The 25,373-nt window shown below is 36.7% G+C and overlaps 2 protein-coding genes across 2 annotated transcripts in view; one reads left to right on the top strand and one right to left on the bottom strand.

Moving 5' to 3' along the window:
• iqgap2 (IQ motif containing GTPase activating protein 2) overlaps nt 1-25,373 on the top strand; it is a 66,040-nt gene that overhangs the window by 39,486 nt on the left and 1,181 nt on the right. The window contains exons 15-36 of the mRNA XM_052101137.1: nt 1,339-1,502; nt 6,662-6,752; nt 7,003-7,170; nt 7,415-7,557; nt 7,673-7,843; nt 9,031-9,114; nt 9,209-9,280; nt 9,366-9,435; nt 9,565-9,773; nt 10,573-10,725; nt 10,925-11,088; nt 12,163-12,387; nt 12,643-12,783; nt 13,166-13,250; nt 13,502-13,734; nt 17,493-17,625; nt 18,827-18,929; nt 19,185-19,326; nt 23,593-23,680; nt 23,988-24,200; nt 24,462-24,622; nt 24,785-24,928. Coding sequence (XP_051957097.1) covers nt 1,339-1,502; nt 6,662-6,752; nt 7,003-7,170; nt 7,415-7,557; nt 7,673-7,843; nt 9,031-9,114; nt 9,209-9,280; nt 9,366-9,435; nt 9,565-9,773; nt 10,573-10,725; nt 10,925-11,088; nt 12,163-12,387; nt 12,643-12,783; nt 13,166-13,250; nt 13,502-13,734; nt 17,493-17,625; nt 18,827-18,929; nt 19,185-19,326; nt 23,593-23,680; nt 23,988-24,200; nt 24,462-24,622; nt 24,785-24,928 — 3,157 coding nt within the window. The remainder of the gene's footprint in view (nt 1-1,338; nt 1,503-6,661; nt 6,753-7,002; nt 7,171-7,414; nt 7,558-7,672; nt 7,844-9,030; nt 9,115-9,208; nt 9,281-9,365; nt 9,436-9,564; nt 9,774-10,572; nt 10,726-10,924; nt 11,089-12,162; nt 12,388-12,642; nt 12,784-13,165; nt 13,251-13,501; nt 13,735-17,492; nt 17,626-18,826; nt 18,930-19,184; nt 19,327-23,592; nt 23,681-23,987; nt 24,201-24,461; nt 24,623-24,784; nt 24,929-25,373) is intronic.
• Nucleotides 1,520-6,083, bottom strand: f2rl2 (coagulation factor II (thrombin) receptor-like 2). Its single transcript, XM_052101146.1, has 2 exons — nt 5,242-6,083; nt 1,520-3,241 (listed from the first exon to the last, which is right to left on the bottom strand). The coding sequence occupies exons 1-2, from the start codon at nt 5,303-5,305 to the stop codon at nt 2,211-2,213; spliced, it is 1,095 nt and encodes a 364-aa protein (XP_051957106.1). The 5' UTR covers nt 5,306-6,083; the 3' UTR covers nt 1,520-2,210.

Here is a 25,373-nt window from a genome sequence, read left to right as displayed (position 1 = left end):
CATTTTTTGTTGACCATTTTTTATTGTCGACGTTGTCAGCCCTAGTTTACATATTTGAGTTCATTAAAACTTACAATTCGGACCTTTGGACGTATTTGTTTTATTTAAAATGAAGTCAAATCATAACATGCTATGTAAACACAGTAGCCTACATTGCATACAGTTTCTCTGGTGCTGGTGAGATGTCAGCTGAATCTGCTTTTCTGGCGATCACTGACGTAATTGTAGGTTGGGATGAAACAAGGAGACCAACTGTGCTTGTTTTCATGTTGTACTTTAAAAAACTATCACAGTGTAAATGGAAAACATAATGTTAATTTATAGAAAACCCCTCGAACACTGTTTACAATGAGCCCGCTTCATCTTCATATGTGCATCTTCTTCTAGTATGCGGAGAAGATGTGACGTGCAGTGCGCAAGCTCCCTCTAGCGGCGGATGACTGTATAGGTCAGCCTTATCAAAGCTGGCATGATTACTGAACACATTTGTCCTGAAAATAATTAATCGACGATCGATAAGATTAATCATTAAAAGTATTAACGAGGACTAACAGATTATCAATTAATTATTAACATCCCTAATTTAGAGATACAAAGTGGCTTTAAAAGTCAAAAAATATATATATATATATATATATATATATTTATATATATATTGTTTTTCATATCATTGAGCATAATACAACTATTGAACTACTGTCAGACATATGCTTTTGGAGCATCTCATTTTGTTTGTGCCGCGTCTCACTAGTTTGCAGCGCCTCTATTTCTAAGCGCTGTTTTTTCAGGACAATGTGCAAAGTTAAACAGTTTGAAACATTTAAAAACCTTAAACTATGCTCAACCCTATTGTTGTTTGAAAATCTCAAGATCCCAGCTCGGTTTAGCTGTCTTTGAGCACAAAAGCATGTCTGTGGAAGGCTGAGATGCCTGCTCGTTGGTTTGATGAGATGCATTGTTTGTACAGCTGCAGTGCTGACTGCCCCCTACTGCATCAAGGTGGTACATCAAGCTTGAATCGTTCCAATAGTCAATCATTCCATATTACGGAATTTATGTACAGGGCATGTTAAAAATGAATTATGCAATTAATCATGTTATTTTTTTTATATAATTAACCACACTAAAATCCCATGTTAAATCGACAGCACTAGTTGTCATTAATTTACCTAATAAAGTACAGTTGATCTTACCCAAAAGACAGTGAAGCAATACATATACACTCCCATATGGAAACATATTTCACTCTTTCTTTTTCACATATTTTTTAATGAGTGTTTAGATAAAAGGTGTTTGAATACTAGGTTATCATGTCAATTGTTTTTTTTTTCTGTGCAGGAGTCATTGCTATAGCTGAGATCAATGAAGCCCTAAATTCTGGAGATCCAGAGAAGACACTCGCCGCCCTGCTCCTCCCTACAGCTAAACTACAGGGAGTCAACCCTGCCATGGGGAAACACTATCATGATCTGCTGCTGCACACTAAGGTCCTCATCTGCAAGGTGAAAATACCATAACATTGTCCAAAACCAATAAAATGTCTGAGAGTTCAGGTCACCTCTTTGTTTTCTTGAAAGTGAAGGCTACTTTTTGCATCTGGAACAATCTATTGTTTATTCTGGTTCTGTAATTTGTAAGCCATCTTTAACATTTTCAGACCTCTGATAATACGTTGGCTTATTACACAGCACCAAATATTTTTGTTCAATGATCGTTAAGCCGTATAATTAGCGCTCTCAACTAATTTTGCACACTGTGCTAGATCATAGCAATACACACATAATCAAATCATTTAAATTTAAATCAATAAATCAGCTGGTCATTATCACAACATAAACCCTTTCAGGGTAATACAAGACCCCTCCACTTTGCAAAAGGGTCTTAATAAACCCATTTGGGTTTATTTTGTGATAATGACCATCTGATTGAGATTACTAATAGTGTTGTTAAAATACTAGACTTTTCTCTACTGGTCCCACAAATTCAGTTTTTCTTTAATTATTATATGTTTTATGTTCACTGTTTGTGCTAATAATGTACATAGGTATTCTCACACAATTTACACTGTTAACAAGCTCTACTGAGGGACTAAGTTAGATGGGTCTAACCCTAACAACATCCTTAACCCACTGATGAACCACTGTAGATAAGGAAGTCCTTCATGCAGGGCCCACAGCAAAAACATCCTGATGTTTAGAAATCCCTAGGCTTTAGATAATGAAAGAAGGCTTCTCAGCTCCAGAAGTAAAGGATCTAAACTTAGGCTGGGAAGTTGAAGTCTTTGTTAAGAGATAAGAGAGGAAGGGGTCCAGACAGCTGTGGAAGGAACACAGACATACTGCTGCTCTGTAGTACTGATACAAGTAATCTTGATTCTGAGTGTACAGCTTTACATAATGTATATAATGAAATACACTACTTGGGGTGAAGCACAATAAAAATATCACAAACACCAGTGTGCTTGCCTTGATGTAATGCTCCCAGTCACGGCTGGAGCGATTTAGATGATGGATAATAGATCCATAAACAAAGACAATGATCAATGAGGGCAGGATGAATCCCAGGCATATCAGGCTGAATCTGTATGGAATTAAAGCTCGGTAAGATTTTTCGTCATAGGGCTGGATGTCATGACACGTTATGATCTCTTGCCCATAAACGTAGTAGCTCTGCTGAATCAGAAACTCTGGTACCATAGCAATTGCAAAAACCACCCATACAGTTAAGCTTGCCCAGATCGCACAGTATCTTTTTGACAGTCCCCTGTAACGGAATGGATGAACCACTGCTAGGTATCGCATTACACATATACACATATGGGCATGGATTGAGCAGTAGATGTTACCGTAAAAGCAGGCAGTCACCAACTTGCAGATGAGCTCTCCAAAGATCCAGCTGTTGTTATTGATGTGATAGTGGACTCTGAGTGTGAGAGAAACTAGCAGGAGTAGATCTGAAACGGCTAGGCTACAATACAGGATGCCAGTGGATAGATTCCTTTTTCTACTGAGGCAAGCCAGCACAAAGACGTTGGAGGGGATTCCAATAATGATTGCTACGATATAGGCATATGGAATTATCTTCGTGCTGAGAATTCCAGTGGTGTGGTTGAAGACATTATCACTGACATTTATCGCAGGCTGGTCGATGGATGAGTTGGGGAACTGTGTAACCTTACACACCGTTCTTCCAAAAAATGTTTTTGGCTGAAATGGTGGGCGTGGTGTATTGCATGCAACATCTGTTGATGTTGGGGGGGAAAAAAAAAAATACAACATTAAAGTGTTGTTATAAAATATGATCTTAGATTAATTCATTATATTTCAAACTGTTCAAACTTTGCACACTGTAATCATAGACAAAATATTTTTCTTCTTTCTGTTCAGAGGTTTAACAGTGCAAAACGTGCTCAATAAAGTACAAAATAAATATATATAAAAAATAATGCATAGAATACAATTCAGATTTTTTTCTATGGACAGTGTGCAAACATTGTATTTGACATTTTGAGCTGACACACCTGAGTAATTTGGATATGAAGCATTTTCAGTGTTTGGTCAATTTTTGTTTATTTTATTGAACACACACACATATATATATATATATATATATATATATATATATATATATATATATATATATATATATATATGATGTGTCCAAGCCTCTCAAAAACATCACTTCAGAACTACTAGTATCACAGCTTGGGCTGATATTGGAGAAACAAGGATGTGTGTGTGTGTGTGTGTGTATGTGTTTGTGTGTTTGTGTGTGTGTGTGTGTGTGTGTGTGTGTGTGTGTGTGTAGTCTGTTAGTCAGCTTTCTGAAGATAATGTAATTTTGGTGAAACACATCCTATTTTCTCAGTGGAAAAACAGCTATCCAAGTGGGGGTATTCCTCCCTATTTCACGGTAGGCAGTGCGCAAAAGTCTTTCACTATAGAAACTGCAATCTCCTCCGCCATTTTGTCCTATCCAATGTGGAAACTCCAGTAAGAGGTAAGCGCCTTGAGTTAGTGTAAATAATCAGTCTGTTGTGTCTCTCAGCTGTGATGAGCCTTAATGCTGAAGTTGTTAGTTTAAAGCCGTTTAAAGATATTTCCTAGATTTAGAAGTGTAGTGTAGTAATACGAGCGATCACGGAGCACTGTTGAATATAAACACTGAGTAACGCTGACTCACTTCACATCACCAACTGTCTCATATTACAAAAATGGTCTTTTGCCTCCGCCTGCTGGCTAAAATAAGTAATGTTACAAAATGAAATGTAAAGACAGATGCACTTAACACATCTGCACTGCTCTTACAATTTAGTTTAGAATGGCATGAACACAATCAGAGTGAACACACACGCATTGAAGCATCTGAGTGCTGATGGTGTGAGTCCATCAATACTCATGGAACATCTCTCGTCCAATCAGATTCGAGGACCGGAACTAACTGTTGTATGTAAGATCCGAGCTCTTTTATAGATTTGATGTGTTTATAAAGACTATATTAACAGCCACAATATATATATATATATATATATATATATATATATATATATATATATATATATATATATATAATTTTATTGGGAATTGGTGACTTACGATGAAATTATTACATACAAATATTAGTAACAAGTGTCAATTTATTGTGGCTGTTAATATAGTCTTTATAAACTCATCAAATCTATAAAAGAGCTCTGAGTATGACTCAACAAAGCTATAAGTTTCAGTTTGTTATACAGTATTGTTGTATCTTATTTTTGGAGTTAAGTCAAATAAACATTATGCAGTTTTGTGCTTGTTTTTTAAAATATGTTGTATATTTCACATCCTGTCCTGACTGTCCAAGTTGTTGCACTCTCAGAAATGTACAACCACTCAAACCTCTCAGATATTCTCTAGCTTTATGTGAATGTCAGTAGATTTGTGACAAGTACCATTTGTGAATAATTCACATTAGCTGGTTGAATCTTTAGATCTTCTAGCATATTCATTATTACCATATACCATACTAGAATAAAAGGATTTTCAACAACATATATTTGACGTGTAATCTAACAAATACAGCTACAGGGAGAAAGCTGAAGTTAAAAGTGTCAAGTGTCAACTGGGAGAGTCAAAGTTGACTGCCAAGTAATCTTAGTCACAAGCCCTTAAAATTGTGACTTGAGCCCAAGTCTGAATCCCCGTAGAAATCAGGTGTTGATCTCTGTGTAACTGCTTTCTTAGAGAGAAGTGTTTGACTTACCCGTCTCTTGAAATGAGTCCTCAAACATCAATGGTAACAACAGCACCACAAGTACTCTCCACATGGTTTTCTAGTAAATTTTTACACTGCAACGTTCATTGAACTAAGCATAACCTACTAGAATCTCTTCTGAGGATTACTCATCCTACTCTTCCATCACATGTTTTAGCTGAAAAAAGTTAATGTAAAGTTTATGCTCAAATACATTTTTTTAGCTTAATGCCTCCCTAAAGGGTGTGTGCTTGTTTCCTGTGAAAGGCTTGGGGAGTCTGGATTGAATTGTTCAGTGCTCATGTGTTAGGCATGTCAGGAAATACTTCATTATGTGAGACTTCTGTTGAATGGTTTCAAACAGACTGTTTACAAACAGTGAGCTGGAAATATTGCTGCATGTCTTAATTGTATTCAGGAATGCTAAGATTATATTTTGGTAAGTTTTCTGGCCTCATTAGTAACTCAACGACTATAATAAATAAATGAATGTGGCAGATTATAGTACTTATTCATGCGAGAATTACTTATGTTTTCTGAGCGTGATTAGTTAATCAAAATCCTGATATTTAACATTTGAAAATGTCTGTCTATCTGCCTGTCTCTTTCTTTCTGTCTGTCTGTCCGTCCTTCCTGTCTGTCTGTCCGTCCTTCCTGTCTGTCCTTCCTTCCTTCTTTCATGTCTGTCTTTCATTCTTTCTGTCTGTCTGTCTTAATTTTTTCACATTGTATTTTTATTTAATTTTTTTCAGATTTGAAGAATGTACAGTTCATGCTGCATTGTGTGAATAGTATACATTTCTCTTCATGTTAAATTGGTCTTCTGCTCTGTTTGAAACTTTATTCAGGTCTTGCCCCTTGAAGTAAAGGAGATTATATTTGTTTTCTTTCAGGATGTCACTGACAGAAAATCCATTGATGTTGAAATAATTTTTGGGCCTAACAGTGAGCCTTACCAATTTCAAAATCTATTTGCAAATAACATTATTTTATTTTCAAGTTTCAATTTAATTTTCACAGAGACAATATAAGAGGACAAAAAATTGTCTTACAACAGGTCTACTGTAAATAGACAGTAATGTAAATGTACAACAATAAATAGATTAATCATAATAATAACAAAATGATGACGATAATAGTGATCTCTGAACATGTTACATTTTCTGACATGCTGTTTAAAGATGTCACTGCTGTGAAAATTCTAGGTATTTCACTTAAACAACTTATATGCCTGAGAGAAACCAGTCTTGACAGTAATAGTTACACAGCATGTATAATAGGCCAGTCTCCCACCTTCACTTGAATTCACAAAAGGTTGTATGTAAGTACTGTAGCCTGTGGTGTGCTTGCTTATAACAGCATGTCTGACCAGACAGTGCAAGTTTGTATTAAGTATGTGATGACGCTGTACTGTGTTGGGCTGTAACAGAGCTCAGGAGATGAATCTGCTTTACTGTGGCTGGACCAGATCCAGGAAGCTGTGCATACCGCCAACCGGGACCAGGAGGACACGCTCAAATGTAAGATGAACACATAACTATAAATAAACCTATCATGGGGATTTAGTCTACAAGGTGTTTCATTTCTTTTACACATACCTTTTAGGTTAATAAATTAGATTCTAATTAATAAATCCTATTAAAGGTTAATAACTCCTGCAATACTTTTATCTCATATCGTAGTAGTCATCTCGTTGTGTGGTTGCAGTGCATACGCACAGTATAACATTAAGGTAATATAATCTTGGTTATGTTGTCTGTATCATTTCAGTGGCTGAGGCAATAGCAGACATTAACAAGGCAATCTCTGAAGGAGATGCTAAGGTCACACTGGCTGCTTTGCAGTGTCCTGATGCAGGTCTTAAAGGACTGCTGTCTGAATGTGCTCATATCTACCAGACTCAACTCACTCAATTGCAAACCACTCAAATAGAACAAGGTAACTCTATCACACTAATGATGACTGGGATCAGTAGGGTCAACTTTTAATTAAAGCATTCAATTAGCTGTGTCTTAAGGCTTCCAGTCTACCTTATGCTCATGAAATATAATCAATTATTATATATGTAAAATATGTACTAGAAAAAGTGTTTTCAAAAAGAGGCAAATTATGCATACTGTATATGCTAATCTTCACAGGAGCTCACAGTGCTTTAACTGTTGTCATATTGGGTTTTCTTTAGGGACCAGTGGCAATTTATGGGTGAAACACAAGATCAAGAATAAATATGATTACTTCTATAACATTGAAACCAAAGAAGGGACATGGGATGAGCCAGATAATTTTGGCCACGACAGCTCACAGCTCACCAAAGAAGATATACAGGTATATAATTTAGCAAAAACATATGTTTAGAGTTTTTAGTGGTAAATTAAAATATATTACCACAGCAGTTCTTTCAAGCATTTCAGTTTGTATGTTCTTCTGTCCCTCTTACTAGAGCATTGTTAGTAGTGTAACAGGGGAGTATAACAGAGAGCAGCTGTGGTTGGCTAACGAGCCGCTCATCATCCAGCTGCAGGCTCTGATTCGTGGATACCTGGTGAGGCAGGCCCACAATAACAGACTGGAGTACCTACAAAACCAAGAACCAAGTGTAATCAAACTGCAGGTGCATACTTCTTAACACACTGTGTTGCTACTTAACCTGATTACTGGCTCAGGGCCACCAACGTCCTTGAGATTTGGTTTTACTGCACGCTATTATCTCTACAAAATATATATAATTGTAATGTTCTAGGTTTAAGTCTTCAGGTTTACCTAATATCAAGACTTTAATATTTGACCACTGTTTTATGATTGTAATGTTATAGTGTCTGTCATTTCTTAGTTATGTCTTAGGAGTACACATAAAAATATTTTTTGCAGTACACATATTACTACACATGAAAGTGTTTTGCAAATAGAAATTAAAAGACACTGACAGTGAAAGTTAACAAAAATTAGCATTAACAAATAGAGCTGTCAAAATTAATGAGTAAACGTATGTGATTCATTTTAAAAGTGTATCAGGGCTCCAGACAGCAACTAAAATGGTGGCAAATGCAACCAAATATAATTAATTGCGACAATAATTTAAAATTGCTTCTCCATTGGCGACAGTCGGATTGTGAGTGTTCATATGCGGTTTCGTCAGATATCATCTTGTGATTTATTGAATATATTTTTAGCATGCACACAACCACTGTGTTGCGCCGCTTTTTACCCGTTCTTTTTCTGATGAGCTCGCTGCATCTCACGCAACAACAAACCCAGTGTGAGAGATACATAAACAAATGACTCTTTTGAACTGTATCTTTTTCATGAATCACCCAAAAAGAACTGAGTGTTTGAACTCAGGTGCTCAGGTTAGCAGTTTGAAACAGATTCACTTTCTCAGCGAATCAGCCGTCAGTGACCTCACAACCGGGATCGCACACATTTCAAAATAAGAGTCCCATGCGTATTTTGGTCTTCTTTATAATTAAAAGTCCTGTAGAAGTACTGTAATTTCAGCACTTTCAAAATCTGCGAATAATCGTGATTAACTACGGAAAATTATGCGATTGATCGCGATTAAAAAGTTTGATTCAACTGACAGCACTTTTAACAATACAAAAGAAATGTAATACAGAGAAAGTATTGAAAAATGCAAAACATTGGCTAAACTTGTTAAAATTATTAGAATTGTAAAATTCAGAATTGTATTGTTTTCTTTACAACTCTGTTCAAATTAAAATAAAAACTAAAAAAACTAAACTGTATGTACTGTTTATATTAATTTATTTTTGTCAAATATGATTTTTTCTATGACTACAGGCATCTTGGAAGGGCTACAAACAAAGAAAGGCTTATAAAGACAGATTAAAGACCTTTCAAGACAGTGTGGTCACTGTGATTAAGGTAAAAGTTATATCACTGATGGACATTTATTACATTATTTCATACCAGTTTTTCTGGCTCAGTGGTTCAGTAGTTTGTTGTCTCTACTATTTAGTTACAGTCGTTGGTGAAAATGTGGAAAGCTAAACAAGGGTACACAAAGAGATTGCAGTACTTCAAAGACCATGTAAGTCATCATTCACAATCCCTGATGTGCATGAACAGTATCTTAAGTGCAGTCATACTTATTCCATTGTCTATTTTGTGTTCAGGAGAAAGATATAGTGACGATTCAAGCTTTCCTTAAAGCTAACAAAGCAAGAGTTGACTACAGAACTTTGAGTGAGTAAATTACCTCATTATATTTATTGTAATACTTAATATACAGTATTTGATTATATGAACTTGTGTAGTTTAGTTTCAATTAATTGTTTTTAAGTTTAAGAGTATTGTGTTTTTTTCATCTTCTAGCTGGTTCTCAGCACCCCCCTCTCTCAGTGGTCCGTAAATTTGTGCACTTGCTGGAACAAAGTAGCCTCGATCTACAAGAAGAACAGGAATTGACACGGCTCAGAGAAGAGGTGGTCACCAAGATTCGTGCTAATCAGCAAAATGAGAAGGATCTAAATTTGATGGATATTAAGATTGGCTTGTTAGTAAAGAACAGGATCACATTACAGGTTAGATGAAAAATCTAAATTTTTCATTTGGTGATTTTAAATGTCTTGTTGTTGAGGATATTGTAAATAAAACCATGGTTTTATTAAATAAATTATTTGAAGTAGGGATGAGCATTTTGAGTAAGTTTGTAGTCGAGTACTCTTAACACATAAACAAACAGTTAATGGATTACTAGAAATGTAGAAGGTAAGTTCAGCCTTCAACCTTTAACCCTGTTTTTCTGATGAAAGAATGAGCACTATTCATAAACAACATTTGCCCTTATACATGGAAGCGGACAGTTCAGTTCTTCTGAAGAGATACAATCACTTTAAATAATGACATTTTTGGGTGAACTATTCCTTTAAAAATTTTATGTATCCACAGTGCCAACCAATGCATTGAGTTGTAATGTCAAGATTTAGGTAAGAAAAGACGTTATATTGTTGCCCACAGTAGGCAAAGGCACAAAGGAAAATAAATGACAATAATTGTGTAGTGTTTATACTAAGGTAGTTGAATACTTAAAGATGAACGAGTACTTGATTATTCGAGTACTTGTGCACATCTCTTATTTGAAGTTATATTAGCCTTTGATGTGGATAGTTTTGTTTTCCCATGATGTAAAATTTTATTATACAACAAACACACGTCAGTGAGAGGGGGAAAACAATAATTTAATTCATTTTAGAAGTCTCATGAGAGTAGAAGCAGTTACAGATGTACAAACCAGTCAAAAAAGGCCCTTGCCCCACAGCAGGAGACATGTGCAACTCACCCTAATGATTCCAACCAGTGCTGTGTTGTCTCCTCTGACAGGATGTGGTGTCACACAGCAAAAAAATGAAAAACAAAAAGAACAAAATGAGTAAGGAGGATTTGGCCATGGGGGAGAAGCAGGGCATCAAGGGCCTGAGCAAAGACAAGAGGAAGAAACTGGAGGCCTATCAGCATCTCTTCTACCTTCTACAAGTGAGACAAGTACCTGTTGTTCACAGACTAAATTTGGTCAATATAAATATGTTTAGAAATATGCTGGAATGCTGAATCACAGCTAAACACCTTACAACAGCTAACCAAAGGCTTTTAGGAGAAATCAGTTATTGATTCTGTAAATTCTAATATCATTCTAAAAACATTATTTTGATGTGTTTTTGTCCTTAAAAAACAGACCAACCCTTCATACCTTGCCAAGCTAATCTTTCAAATGCCACAGAACAAATCCACCAAGTTCATGGACACTGTGATCTTCACTTTGTATAACTATGCATCTAACCAGCGTGAAGAATACCTGCTGCTCAAGCTTTTTGAGTCAGCCTTGCGAGAGGAGATCATGTAAGATGCAAATAATACTTAAACATATTTAGTACAGAACATTGTGATTCTGTGTGGAATATAAATGCAGTAGAAAAAACTCTGGATCAAACTTCTATAATAACAGCTTTTTAAGCAGTTTCTTGATAATTAAGAACTTATTTTGGATACAATATATACTGTACAGTACTGTGCAAATGTGAAAAATGTAATTTTCCTATTGACACACTAAAGCTGAAGATATAAATAGCCATCTTAAGACAAATTTGTTTTATGTGCCTTAGACTTTTGCTGTCTGAATATATATATATATATATATATATATATATATATATATATATATATTATATATATTGTATTGTATATTGTAAATTATAAATGTATGGAATAGTGTGTATTTTAAAATGCATTCACCTTTTGGCAGTTTTTAGCACAAACAAAGATTTCATAAGAATATCTCAGCTCAGCAGGCCCATACAATGCAAGTAAATGGTGGCCAGAACTTTGAAGCTCCAAAAAGCATATAAAGGCAGAATAAAAGTAATCCACAAGACTTCAGTGTTAAAATCCTTGTCTTCAGGAGTGATATGATAGGTATGTGTGAGAAACATCCTTCTTTTGTTTTTGGCAATTCACATTCTTCGTGCATATCTTCACCTACCGTGCAGGAGAATTTATAGTAAAAACAGTATTTAAATATTGATCTGGTTCTCACCTACACCTATCATATCGCTTGAATGAAGATATGGATTTAACCTCTGGAGAATGCAATTCACTTGCATTGTATCGGCCTACAGAGCTAAGATATTCTTGTAAAAATAACATCTGTTATGACATGACGATGAGAATTTTCATTGTTAGGTTAACTATCCCTATAATATGAGGTCATATCAACTTCATGCATATTAATTGTGAAAGAATTAGAAACAAATGCTGTTTAAAATAGTTCTACACAGATGTAGTATAACATATTATACTGCAGGCACTGCTGTGACATGCCATGTCAACTAGACCTTTGTGTACAGTAGCATTATAACACATTGAAAATATCACAACAATATTCAGATTGTAACTTTGCTCTAACTTCTCTGGCAGATCTAAGGTGGATCATATCCAGGAAATAGTGACAGGGAACCCTACAGTCATGAAGATGGTTTTGAGCTTTTACCGTGGTGCTCGCGGGCAGAATGCCCTCAGGCAGCTGCTAGGCCCTGTGGTTAAAGAGATCATCGAGGACAAGAACCTTGGCATCAACACTAACCCTGTAGACATCTACAAGACCTGGGTTAATCAGCTAGAGACAGCTACTGGAGAGGCCAGGTTCATACACATTCACTCTTAAAATAATGGTCTTGCATACCTATGTACTCACACTCCACAAACTGTATACACATAGTTGTTCACTTACACACAACTCTCATTTACACTCATTAATGTAATTATTTTTTACCATTAGTGCTAACATTATATTTACTTTTCACATCTGAACACAAAAATTGTATCTTACCTTACAAGTGTTATAATTTGAATTTTTACTGTAAATAAATATTTACTTTATTAAACATTATTTCTCAGTAAGCTTCCATATGAGGTCACACCAGAACAGGCTCTCTCACATGAGGAAGTGAGGGTCAAACTTGAATCCTCCAATCAGATACTTCGCACAGTCACAGATAAAGTACTCGGCTCTATCATGTCATCGCTGGACACAATCCCGTAAGCAGCCAGACCCAGCCTTTCAATCAGATGCATATTCTTTCTGTTCAGTTCTTCTTCATTAATTTTCATTTATTTGATTGTGTTCATAAAATGTGCCTCTTATGAAATGTTCCTTCATTTTATTTGCCTTTATTGTGTCATTGTGCATAAGGGGGCAGCACAATTTCTTTAAAAATAAAGTAATGGCACCGAACATTGGTCAGCCGAAAACAAGATACTGCAGATTTTTTCAGTACATTGTCAGTATTATGGAATTTGACATTTTGCTCATGTATCGCTAACCTCTTTTTATTTAAAAATATGGCCAAATATGCTGGTGATTTGTGATTTTTATTTTGCATCATTTCATATCTTGTTTTTTTTTTTTGCATGCATGCAGTTATGGTATGAGATATATTGCTAAAGTCCTGAAGGACACACTTCATGAGAAATTCCCTGATGCCACAGAGGATGAATTATTAAAGGTCAGTCTTTTAAAATTTTTGTCTTAATACATCTACAGATCTTCTAAAATATATTTTCACTTTGAAATGTATAGATCAATAAGTCTATATAAATTGTTATTATACTAAAACAGTATTTTCATGTTCTTGTCATATGTGAAATGCTGCTAAAATTGCTTGCCCTGGTAAACCACAATAAATGAAAGACTAAACATTTCATCGAACCGAGCAAAATTATGTGCTGTTTGAATGGTAACATCTTCTTCCAACAGATTGTAGGGACTCTGCTCTATTACCGTTACATGAACCCTGCCATTGTGGCTCCTGATGGCTTTGACATCATTGATATGACCGCTGGAGGACAGGTACACTCAGAGCAGAGGAGGAACCTGGCTTCAGTGGCTAAGATGCTGCAGCATGCTGCTGCCAACAAGCTGTTTGAGGACGAGAGTGACCACCTCACCCCCATGAACAGCTACATCTCACAGACCTACCAAAGGTTCAGGTGAGGTGAACACTGCAGGTTCCATGTGCTGGGAACTTTAATGACAAACCGTAAACGGGCTGCCTGCTATCTCGCCTGATTACTAAGCATTACTACTGAAGAACACCGAATTACTAAAAGAGAATATGTAAAATACTGACTTGCCCTGCTGAAAAGACCAGATTACACTAGCATGAATTTCCATACTTCTTCACTTTGTTTCATGCTAGAATTTTCATGTTTGGATAAACTATACCTTTAAGAAGCCTTGTGGGGGCACCAGCATCCCATGTTGGACACCAGCATCCAAAAAGCAACATACGCTGGCCTTTTCAACAGAGTGATTTGTCATATTAGATTAAAGGTATTGTTCACCCAAGTTCTCTCATTTACTCACCCTCATGCCATCACAGATGTGTATAACTTTCTTTCTTTTGCTGAACATAAATTTTAGAAGAATATTGTAGGTCCTCACAATGCAAGTAAATGGGTACCATAATTGTAAAGCTTCAAAAAGTGCAAAGGCTTCATAAAAGTAATCCATAAGACTCCAGTTGTTAAATCTACAGTTGAAGTCAGAAGTTTACATACACCTTAGCCAAATACATGTATACACATTTTTCACAATTCCTGACATTAAACCATAGAAAAAATCTTAGGTCAGTTAGAATCTCTACTGTTGTCAGATCTTAATACATTTTTCAATAAGAAGAAAGGTTTGGAAAGCTTTCTATTAAATATTATGGTGAAAATGTGATAATGTCCCATAGGACATTATATATAATGCTGAAATAAGCAAGGTCATGCATTATTAATGCCTACTTTCACTATTTCATAGCTTTTAAAGACCTGCATGGATTCTTATTTCAGTTTAGTTACAGTTTTTGAGTGTTAAAATTTTTTAGATCATTAGTTCTGTACAGCAGTACCTCCGCTCTCTAAACGAAGAGTACGCATCCTGTGTAGGGCACCAACCCCACCAACTATTTCGCTGTCTGCCATTTTGTAGGTGTGTCTGAATTCTGAGTCAGCCACTCATTCCCTACTTTTGTTAAAAAAAAATTACCCACAATGCTCTAATTTCAGTTATAATAATTATATAATATATAATAATTGATGGCTAATTGCCCATAATCCACCGTGGGAATGTGTACGAGCTGGAAGTTTACTGCTTCCTTCACTGCAATGTTTTATTTCATGCTGAATGTATTTAATTACTTTTTGACAAATTATTACTCGATTAAAATAACATAACTTAAAGAGAGGCAAAACATAAAGACACATTTTAAAATGTACTCTTTATTTATATTTATACAGAATTTTGCCATTCAGCTGAATAATTATTTATTTACACTACACACATTGGAAATGATAATTCTGTGGATGATTTAAATATTCTGTTATAACATGCAGGTTATTATAACGTTGGTGCTGTTTATGGTTGGATGAGGGCACTATGCACCCAGAAATGCTTGTATTGGATTTTAAAGATAAAGTAAACTAAAGTAAAACAAATAAATACAATAATGTACATTTGTTAAATTTAACAATTTAATAAGTAATTTGTTAAATTGTGCTTACTCTTTATGTTAACATATATATTAAAAATGACAAACAGAATAAAGATTTATTGTATTAATATATCATTTAATAAGAATAACAAGTAAGGCTCAAGTTTTGTAAAAGTTCATATGTCGTTGTTTCTGCGACAGCCCCAGAGCTACGTTGATTGGTGTATACGTCAGCTTCTGTATTCACTCACACATTTTGTTCTCTCACTGCTGAGATATAAGGCACTCACTGCTATTCACTATACTGGAAATAGTGAATGAGTGAGCTATTTTGGACACAGCCACTGTCTTCGCCATACGATCGCCTCGCGCCCCCTCATCTCTCAAGTGCGGGCCCCTTGTACTTCTCTGTGCATGTGCAGAAATGCTGTCTGTTCGTGCTCCAGTTGTCAATAACGCGAACGACAGAGCAAAAGACATTTACACTTAACTTGGATGTTTACATGGATTTATACAGTTAACCAGCCCATAGCTGCCGTAGTTGACAGTATCCTCGCAGGGCGCGGAGTAAATGCATAAATACTGCTCATGACATGTGGGACTCGGGACAAAGCACACTGATATATTGCTGCATGGATTTAAAATTGTACACTTGAAACTGATGTCATAAGAGCCCAATTACAGAATCACCCTGAAAATGACCATCTCATCACAAAGAAAAGCCTGCGTTCGAATTAGAGCCAAAACTTACCTCAGCGTGCTGCCTGAAGTTGGAGCTGTGAGTTTAATCTTGAAATATCAGCTTGTCTAGGTGTAAAATGGTGTTGCATGCCAAAACTATTCTTTTTTTCACTGTGCGGAACTAAGAAAGTGTTTCACTTTGTTAGAAGAGCATGATGCTGCAGCAGTGATGGACACGGCTTGAGTGATAGTCTGTGACAGCGTGTGCAGCTTTGAACTTCCACTGTTGTAAAAGTCCCATTCAATAATCTCTCAATAAATTTCACATTTACTAAAATTAAACCCAGTAATGTAACGCCAGGAACAGCACCCATTGTAAATGAAGAAAAAGTAAAAAAAATAATTACAAATGTACTTGAGTGAGGGTAAAAAGTACCCTTTTTTAACCTACTCTAAAAGAAAAAAAATTTTCTTCCAAAAAGTTACTCAAGTAAATGTAATGCAGTAAATTTAGAACATTACTACCCACCTCTGGGCATGAGGGTATGTGTATGAGAGAATTTTCATTTTTGGGTGAAATGTACCTTTAAACATGTTACAGAGACATTAAACATGTCACAACCCATTGGCCTGTAGACTTCACAGTTAAAATGTGTGAACTTCAGCAGAAATTTACAATGAAAGAATTGTTCCAATATATCAGGTCATGTCCTTAAGAATTGACATGATTCATGCAACATATACAAGCATCTTTTTTTAAAGCATAAATACAGTCCTGTGAAAATTGATAAATAGAAAAAATATGGGGTTATACAAAGATCCGAGGGTCACGACAGACTCCGGGAATACAGTATATGGAAATGCAGGTGAAAGGCGAGGAAGTGTTTTTGTATGAAAGTAAAGCATCAGCAAAGAGGAGGGAATGTGTCACCAATTCAGACTGTGTGTGTGTGGGTGTCTGTAGGGGGAGGTTTGAAAATGCTAAATGACCTTATTGCCCAAAGCCCCTCATTCCCATACCAGTGAGTCATGCTTACTGGAAACTCCCAGTTTTCTTTTACTCTCTCATTCTTAGCAACTCTGCCAAAGAACATGTCCATTATAGACCTGGCAGTTTAAACTTGAGCTGGATTATTGCTCTTGTTTTATATTGTAGACTATGCTGACACTCAATAGCTGGAAATGGAATAATGACTGGACTCTTTTTTTATTTGGAATATTATACTTTATTTTTGAAATAGTTGTAAACTCAAAATTTTAAACTGTATTATTGCTTGTTTGTATTACAGCAGTATTTTCAAACGTGCATCTCTCACCCTAACAGACATTATATTATCCATTTATATATTTAATTGTCATCATCAATATCCTACTCCAAGTGTATATCAAGAAAATAAATAATACTAGAAGTTACAGTTAATAAAATAGAACAAACCTGCTTCTTCAAATAATTCAAATAATTTATGAGGCAGTCTTTCCTTTCCATGGTGCAATATGGAAATATTCTCCTCAGCCAAAACAAACAGACATTATATTATCCATTGATTAATTGTTGGTTGGTAGTAACTTTGGCATGTTGGTGTTCAGGGGCTTTTTCCAGGCAGCTTGTGATGTCCCAGCTCCAGAGGAGAAGTTTAACGTGGATGAGTACTCTGACATGGTGACCCTCAGCAAACCTGTTATCTACATCTCAGTTGAAGAGATCATCAACACCCACTCTGTAAGACATACAACATAACTGACCCAGAATTCAAATGAATTTATTAAGAGTTATATTAAGAGGTTGCTTTAAATCTTGAATTGAAATCTTGAAACCCACCATGCAGTTTAGAAGATGACATCCTCTTTTATCTACAATAATTTTCATACACTTCATTATGAAAAGGTTTTTCAGCGAATACTGTATGCACATGACATAGGATGCTTTTTAGACTTTTAAGTCTTTGAGTTTAAAGCTTCATTACTTATCCATGAGTCATTTGGCAGAAGAGATGGAAGTGGGGAGAAGCTTAACTTGCTCCATATGTGTGAGGAAGTGACATCATGACCTGTGCAGACATAATAAGCACACAGTCTGCCTACTTTCCCTCACTCAGCCAAGCCCCTATATTCTCTCTTTTGTAAAACAGGCTGACGTTTCCGTAAGTTTATGTTATTGTGGAACACATATCTGTAACCGTTTTGATGCCCCTTTTGCCAAGAGTAATTTGAGTGCGTGTAGCAATTATTATTTCGTTGAATCCTTGTGTATGAATATGTTGTATGATTTGAGAAGACATGGCTTCCAAAACTGAAATTTAGGAGCTGTACATTGGAAAGTACTGCCTTTTATATTTTCCCCATAATTCAAACGTATTGACACCAAAGTTTTTGAGTTTATTTTAAAACAAGAAGATGCATTGAAAACAATAAATACCTCATGTCCTTAGTTGGCTTCTTGCAGATAATAATAATACAAATAAAATCCCAAATGTATATAAAAACATAAATCATGCATATAAAGACAGGGAAAATCTAAGATGGTCCAATATACTGTACTGTTTTAACTTCTGTATATGCATTCAAATTATATGACCTCTTGTAGTATTTGTAATATTCAGTATTTGTAGTCTCTTCATCCTCTCACCAGAATAAGGTATGGTTCTGGTATGGTTAATAAGGTATTCTATTAATCTGCAAATCTGGAGAGTAAATAAATTGAATATCACTGATCATGCAGTCTCTTCTTTTAACTTCAGTCATAAGATCTCAGCTTGATCTATTTGACAGGAAGACAAAAACTAGAGTAGAACTTGACTTGAATACTTGATGTAGACTTTCGCTGTCTCTCAATATCATGATGTGTTGTATTGGAGATTAAACAGACACACTGTGGTTGGAACTAGAGTACTTAAATGGACTGTTTTATTCCAATCTTACAGCTGGTGTTGGAACACAAGGAAGCTATTGCTCCAGACCACAATGATCTTCTGCATGAACTCCTGAAAGACTTGGCAGATGTTCCTGATGTGGAGTCACTACTTGGTAAAATTTGCATGAATGCCTATAAATAATTTCATTGATTGGGAGCACCTTTCAGACACCATCAGTAATGTCCACATTGTATGTAAAGTATTAAGACAAATGGTTTGATATCTTTGTGCAGTCAGTAACAGCTGATTAATATAAGATAATACTGAAATTAATAGCAAACTGTCTCTTTAAATAGTTCCCTAAACTGGCATTATAGCAACTACAGGAGACTTGACATATGAATATTAAATACTCTATTGCACACAGGTGAAGGTGCTGTGGATCCAAATGACCCCAGCAAGGAGAACTCACTGAGTCAAATGGCCAAAACTGAGATCTCCCTAACCCTCACCAACAAGTTTGAGCTGCTGGATGGGGATGACAAGGACATTAAGGGATTGATGATGAAGTAAGTGAGATCATGTTCACTAAAATGGTCGGTTATAAAATAACAATATGCATTCTTAAACATATTGGTAGTAAACACAATATAAAATAAAATGTGAAAATAGCAACGGCCACTTTTTTCTGAAGGCACTGCTTAATATAGGCACTCTATATCTGCTTCAATGGCAATGGTAACATCTTACAACAACTTTCGTCAAATATCAATAGATCTTAAAGGGATATTTCACCCAAAAAATAACTATGCCAGATTTAGCCAAGATAACTAATTTTCATCTGCATTCACTGCCCAAGTTGATATGAATCCCTTAGGTATTAGAATGACATTTAACAGTATAGTTATAAATGTTGTTTATGACTATGGTTCTTTTAGTGTGTGTTAGCCTTGATAAGGAACTCAGATGAGAGAGAACTCTGAGGCACCAAGTTGTTTAAACATAGTATAATGCAGATAGTCACCCTTACATATTATCACAACTATTTCCGTTCTAGGCCTGTTATGTGAAAAATACAGGCATTAAATTGGCATACTAAACATGATTTTGAAAGGTGATTACTCTTAAATATATAAGAATAATCATCACATATTCTACTAAAATGTCCTTGCATTCTGTGTAAATATCTCTCTGCCCACAATCAACATCTTCACTGTCTTCATTTCCTGTCTCCATATCTCTCCTAAGCCATGGCAGGAAGTGGTTTGTTGGCTGGTGTTATGAAATCCACTGTTAAAATGGGCCTCTTTTGACCAGCTTTGTGGAATTAGCATTGTTGAGTAAGGAAAGCAGCCAAGCCAAATGAGCATCATGTGGAATGATACTCGAAGGAAACATTTGTGGACTATTTTGCTGGCCAGTATTGTCCTTTCGTTCAACTCTAACATGCTAACTGCTAGCCTTCTAGTTTTGGGATCTTTTCATGCCATGCAGTCTTTTTCTGGGCCATTGACTGTTCTGTCCCTGGGGAGGAAGCAGGAAGAGTGAGTCGGCTCTTTTCATTGTTTTAGGCCAAAGGTTGGGATGTCACAGCTCATTGCCTCTGTTTTTTACTCGGCTCCATTTCTGCTCAGAGAAAACACAGCATTTGTGAAGTCCCTGACATACAGACATTTACTGTCTTCTTTTTACAGACCATTTAAACATGAATTACTGTAACCAAGAACTAGCTTTGACAGACCTTAAAGATGTCTGCGTTGATGGAGTTAAATGGATGTTTTTTTTTCCCTACAGGCAGTTTTTGTATGATTAGTCTATCACAAGTGCTAACATTTTTTTTAAGGAATAGCGTGCAGAAAATGTCTCTACAGCCAGAGAGATATCACTGAATAAGATGTCCTGAAAATAAGCATATAGTCAGTTCAGGCAGGTCACGTTAGTAAGTTTGCAATCAGCTAATGCTCAGCTGATGATGACGTCTACCAACACAATTCAGATGATCAGAGCGGTCCCATTTAAGTCCTCCTTTCTTATTCATTGCTTTAGCTATATTTCCATTGCTATAATCTGCACTTAACACCCTCCTCCATCCCCAGCTCCACAATTTGCATGGCAGCTTTGCCTTTTAGTTTTTCTGTATATCCGTGTCTTGTTGTTTTGTGCTCTAAGACAAAAAATTGATTGCCAGTTGGAATTGCAGATTTATATATATATATATATATATATATATATATATATATATATATATATATTTTTCAGTAGCTGAACCAAACCAGACAATTATTGAAGTGCAGAGGACAGACTCAATGACTGCTGAGTAGAACTGTATTAACAGCACCTGTGGCAGGTGGAACTTCCTCAACTGGTGAAGGAAGTACAACCTCTGATGGGCCTTTTTCACAATAGAGTCAATGTGGGTCTCCCACTTCAGGTCCTGTTATATGGTAGAGCCCAGGAATCTGAATGACTCCACTGCTGCCAGAGTGCTGTTCATAATGGTGAGCGGGGTCAGTGTTGGGACGTTCCTCCTAAAGTCCACAATAATCTCCACTGTTTTGAGCGTGTTGAGCTCCAGCTTGTTTTGACTGCACCAGACAGCCAGCTATTCAGTCTCCCTTCTGTATGCAGACTCATCCTCATCCTGGATGAGAACGATGAAAGTAGTGTCATCTGCAAACTTTAGGAGCTTGGCACAGTGGTCATTGGTGATGCATTCATTTGTGTACAGGGAGAAGAGTAGTGGGGAGAGCCCACAACCATAGGGGGGCACCAGTGCTGATTGTATATGTGCTGGAAGTCAATTTCCCTAATCTTATGGGTGCAATGCATTGATGCATGGATGGGCGGGGAGTTTGCCCAGAGCAGTGTACAATCAATAAATTATTCATTCAATATTCAAGTTACTATTCATTTGACAGACGTGATCCTGACTGTAACACCACACCTGTCTCTGTGACTGCGCTAGGCTCCGTAAACTGCACAGAAGAACGCTGTTGCATTTGAGCGTTGGGTTTAATAGCATTGGATTTGCAAACAGAGGTGTGGATATTGGAGAGAGGGGGCATTCTAATTCAGTGGCTTAAGTCTGTTGGAATTTAGCGAAACAGCTAACATCGCTTAGAGCATTAAATCCAGTCAAGGATAATTTATAAGTCTGTCAGTCCAACGAGTCAGTGGTTTGTGTTCTATTTCAGTAAGATAAATATTGATGTCAAAATGAAGGCTGTCGATTTAACACAATAATTCTGTGTCATTAATCATATAAACAAATAATGCATTAAAAAAATAACACAAAAAAAAACACAATAATAAATCATGCACCCTGACCATACATAAATGATTTTATTACCAACACAGCAAATCAAGCTTGTAGTACCACCTTCATGTTTTTGCTAGTCATAGTCAGCAAGGCGCAGTCAACTCTAGTTTCATCCACAGACGGCATGCCCACAGAACACCCACAATCAGTGTTCTAATGTCTGACGCCAATCAGCCACAACATTAAAACCACCTGCCTAATATTGTGTAGGTCTCCCTCGTGCCACAAAAACAGCGCCAACCAGCATATTCTTCTCACCACAGTTGTACAGAGCGGTTATCTGAGTTACCGTAGACTTTGTAAGTTCGAACCAGTCTGGCAATTCTCTGCGCTGTTTTGGCGTCATGAGGGGGACCTACACAATATTAGGCAGGTGGTTATAATATTGTGGCTGATTGGTGTAGCTAGCTTTCTGAAGTAAAACAGTCCTAATCCAATTGGATGTTTGATAGAAGTTGCACAAGTAGAAGCACACAGGACTTTTTTTCAGTCCACCTGGAAAGGTTCCACGTTGATCCAATGAGTGCGTTTGAGGACAAAATAATCACCAGGTTTGCCCTAGTTTTCCAGGTTAGTGACATCAAATCTTTTAGTGATATTCAGAGTTTTGTTTGAGGAACGTTGCCGAAAGTAAAGTGGAAATCCATGAGCAAAGCTGCATATTCTGCTTTGTTTACTTACAGTTGTTATGTTCTTAGACTCTACACATTTTCTGCTATTTTCCCATGTTTTCTTTGCAATCGCTATATATATTTATTATGGCATAGTCTACCTCCGATAACCCCGCCCCTATACCACACATAATGACAAAACCAACTGCGATTGATCACTTTACATGTAAGTTAGATGGTGTTTGCTGTCTAAGTGGGCAGTTCATGGCCAATCTAAGATGCTATACGGTCCAGATCTTTGCCGTTTTAATCAAAGGTCTGGCTAGGCAAGACTAGAGCAGTTGAACAAGCATCGCAAAGCTGTACAGTCACCTGTTCAAAGAATGCTGGATGGAACAGAATGTAGGGGTCTCAAGACACATTTTTTTCTTTAAGTTTCAAACTGCATTTGATCATAAATATGCATTGTTTACGGCTAGAGACACTGAACACCAGTGAAATGCAATGCAAAAACAGAAGCGTCTATCTGACACATATGTACAGTTGCAATGCAAAAACCTGTCCTGTGAGAACTCAATAGCTAAATGGATTGCTATGGGCTTTATTTAGGCAAATACAGATCATTTTAATAATTAATCGGTAAATCACATAAAAATATAATTGATTGACAGTCCAAGTCAAAATTGATCAGTGTCTTTAGATATCAGTGGTCCTCTTCGTTATGTAGCCAACATATTGCAGTCTTTATCAAGTCCCCATTGTGTGAAGTAGACAGATTTTTATTGCATTCACTACTGGAAAATGGCAGCCTGTATCTTATAAGATGTGACACTGAAGAACATATTGAGACACTCTGATAAGCCTGACAAGCACATCCTCCTCTTTGTTTGTCTGTCACTATGCAGAACAAAGAAACTGATAGTGGACGTTGTGAGAATTCAATCAGGGGAGACGCTGACCAATATCCTGGAAACTCCAGCCTCTGCTGCACAGGTATGATACAGATGTGTCCATCTCTAACCTGTCTGTCCACACAAAGACTAAACATAGGGAAAAATGCATTGACTATTGATCATTCAGCATACTGACAAATGATTTAGAGGTCATCTAGATATATTTAGATCAGATACATTTGCCGTCTTCTGTTTCTATGGTGGCATCAATGCGAGTGGAATCATTTGGCCATCCAGTAGTTAATTTAACATCTCTACTCTTAATCATTTAGCTTTTACTCAGAGCTGAGAGTATATGAATAGCTGAATCCCCCACATGCCTCAACCCTCTCTCACTTGTGCTATAGGAGTCAGAGCACACTAAGCTAGTGGAGCGACAAGTTGTGCAGGATGCTCAGACTCCAGAGGGGTTGAAGAGCAGCCAGGCCATGCTGGAGGACCGACAATTGCCTCTGGAGCAGAAGAAGAGGAAGATCCTCAGGAACCTGAGAACTCTGGAGCAGGCCGGTTTGGTCAGCTCAAAACAAAAGTACCAGGAAATCATCAATGACATCTCCAAGGTTAGGCCTTAATGACTTTAATCAAGGGGCGCAGGAACACTGTTTATTCCAAACTCGTATGACTTTTTCTTCCTTCCATGTAACACATAAAGAGATGTTAAGCAGAATGACTCAGTCACCATTCACTGTCTCTACTGTATGGAAAAACATTGCAATGATATTGAATGGCGACTGAGACTAACATTCTGCCTTACATCTCTTTTTGTGTTCCATGGAGAAAAGTAATATGAGTTTTCAGCTCTTTTGCTATTTGTCAAACAGGACATTCGATACCAGCGACGCTACAGGCAGAGAAGGAAAGCAGAGTTGGTAAAGTTGCAGCAAACTCTGACAGCACTCAACTCCAAGGCGGCTTTCTATCAGGAACAGATCAACTACTACGACACATACATCAAAACCTGCTTGGATAACCTCAACAGAAAGTTAGTGGAAATGAATGTGAATTTTTCCTATTTGTACAATCATGCTCATAATGCACTTGACATACATACACAATGGCTTGAGTTGCAATTTGAGTGTGCTGGTGGGGAAAATGGCTACAATCTTTACCTATAGGGCGTATTAAACTATTTATGTTGTCACAGGAATTCTCGCAGGTCCATCAAACTGGACAAAAAGGAAGAGGTTAAGGGCAGTAAGAAATCCAAGGTCCAATCCCTAAAGTACACAGCTGCCAAACTGCATGAGAAAGGAGTAATTCTGGAGATTGAAGGCCTTCAAACCAATCAGTATGTTCTTCCTCTTTTCACCATTTATTTTCATTCCATTTATAATGAAACATTGTACTAACTTCACAATGTGCCTTAATCATCAAGAACAGAATATCTAAACTGACCCCAGGCCAGTAGCTATGACATTTTGCACAAGATGGTCTTCAGAGTATACTAATATTGAGTGCAAGTGCTGGGTTAGCAGTTTTGTGTGACATTAGAAAGAGAGGAATTAATTGTGAGGAGTTTACCATCCTTGTTTGGTCTTTGTCCAACTAAAAGGGAGTTTAGGGAGACAAATATGGTTAGATATTAGCCCAGCAATGTTATCATTCAGTGCTAAGGGATACAGCCATTTAGTTTGAAGACAATTTCAGGAATTTAGAATACTTTTCTGTGAGGGTGAGTCTCAACCGGCACTACAAGTCATTTTGCTCCTTTGAAACTATTTGCACACAACAAT

Source organism: Xyrauchen texanus, chromosome 3, assembly GCF_025860055.1.
Source record: "Xyrauchen texanus isolate HMW12.3.18 chromosome 3, RBS_HiC_50CHRs, whole genome shotgun sequence".
NCBI lineage: Eukaryota > Metazoa > Chordata > Actinopteri > Cypriniformes > Catostomidae > Xyrauchen > Xyrauchen texanus.
This window is presented reverse-complemented; position numbering and strand designations above follow the sequence as displayed.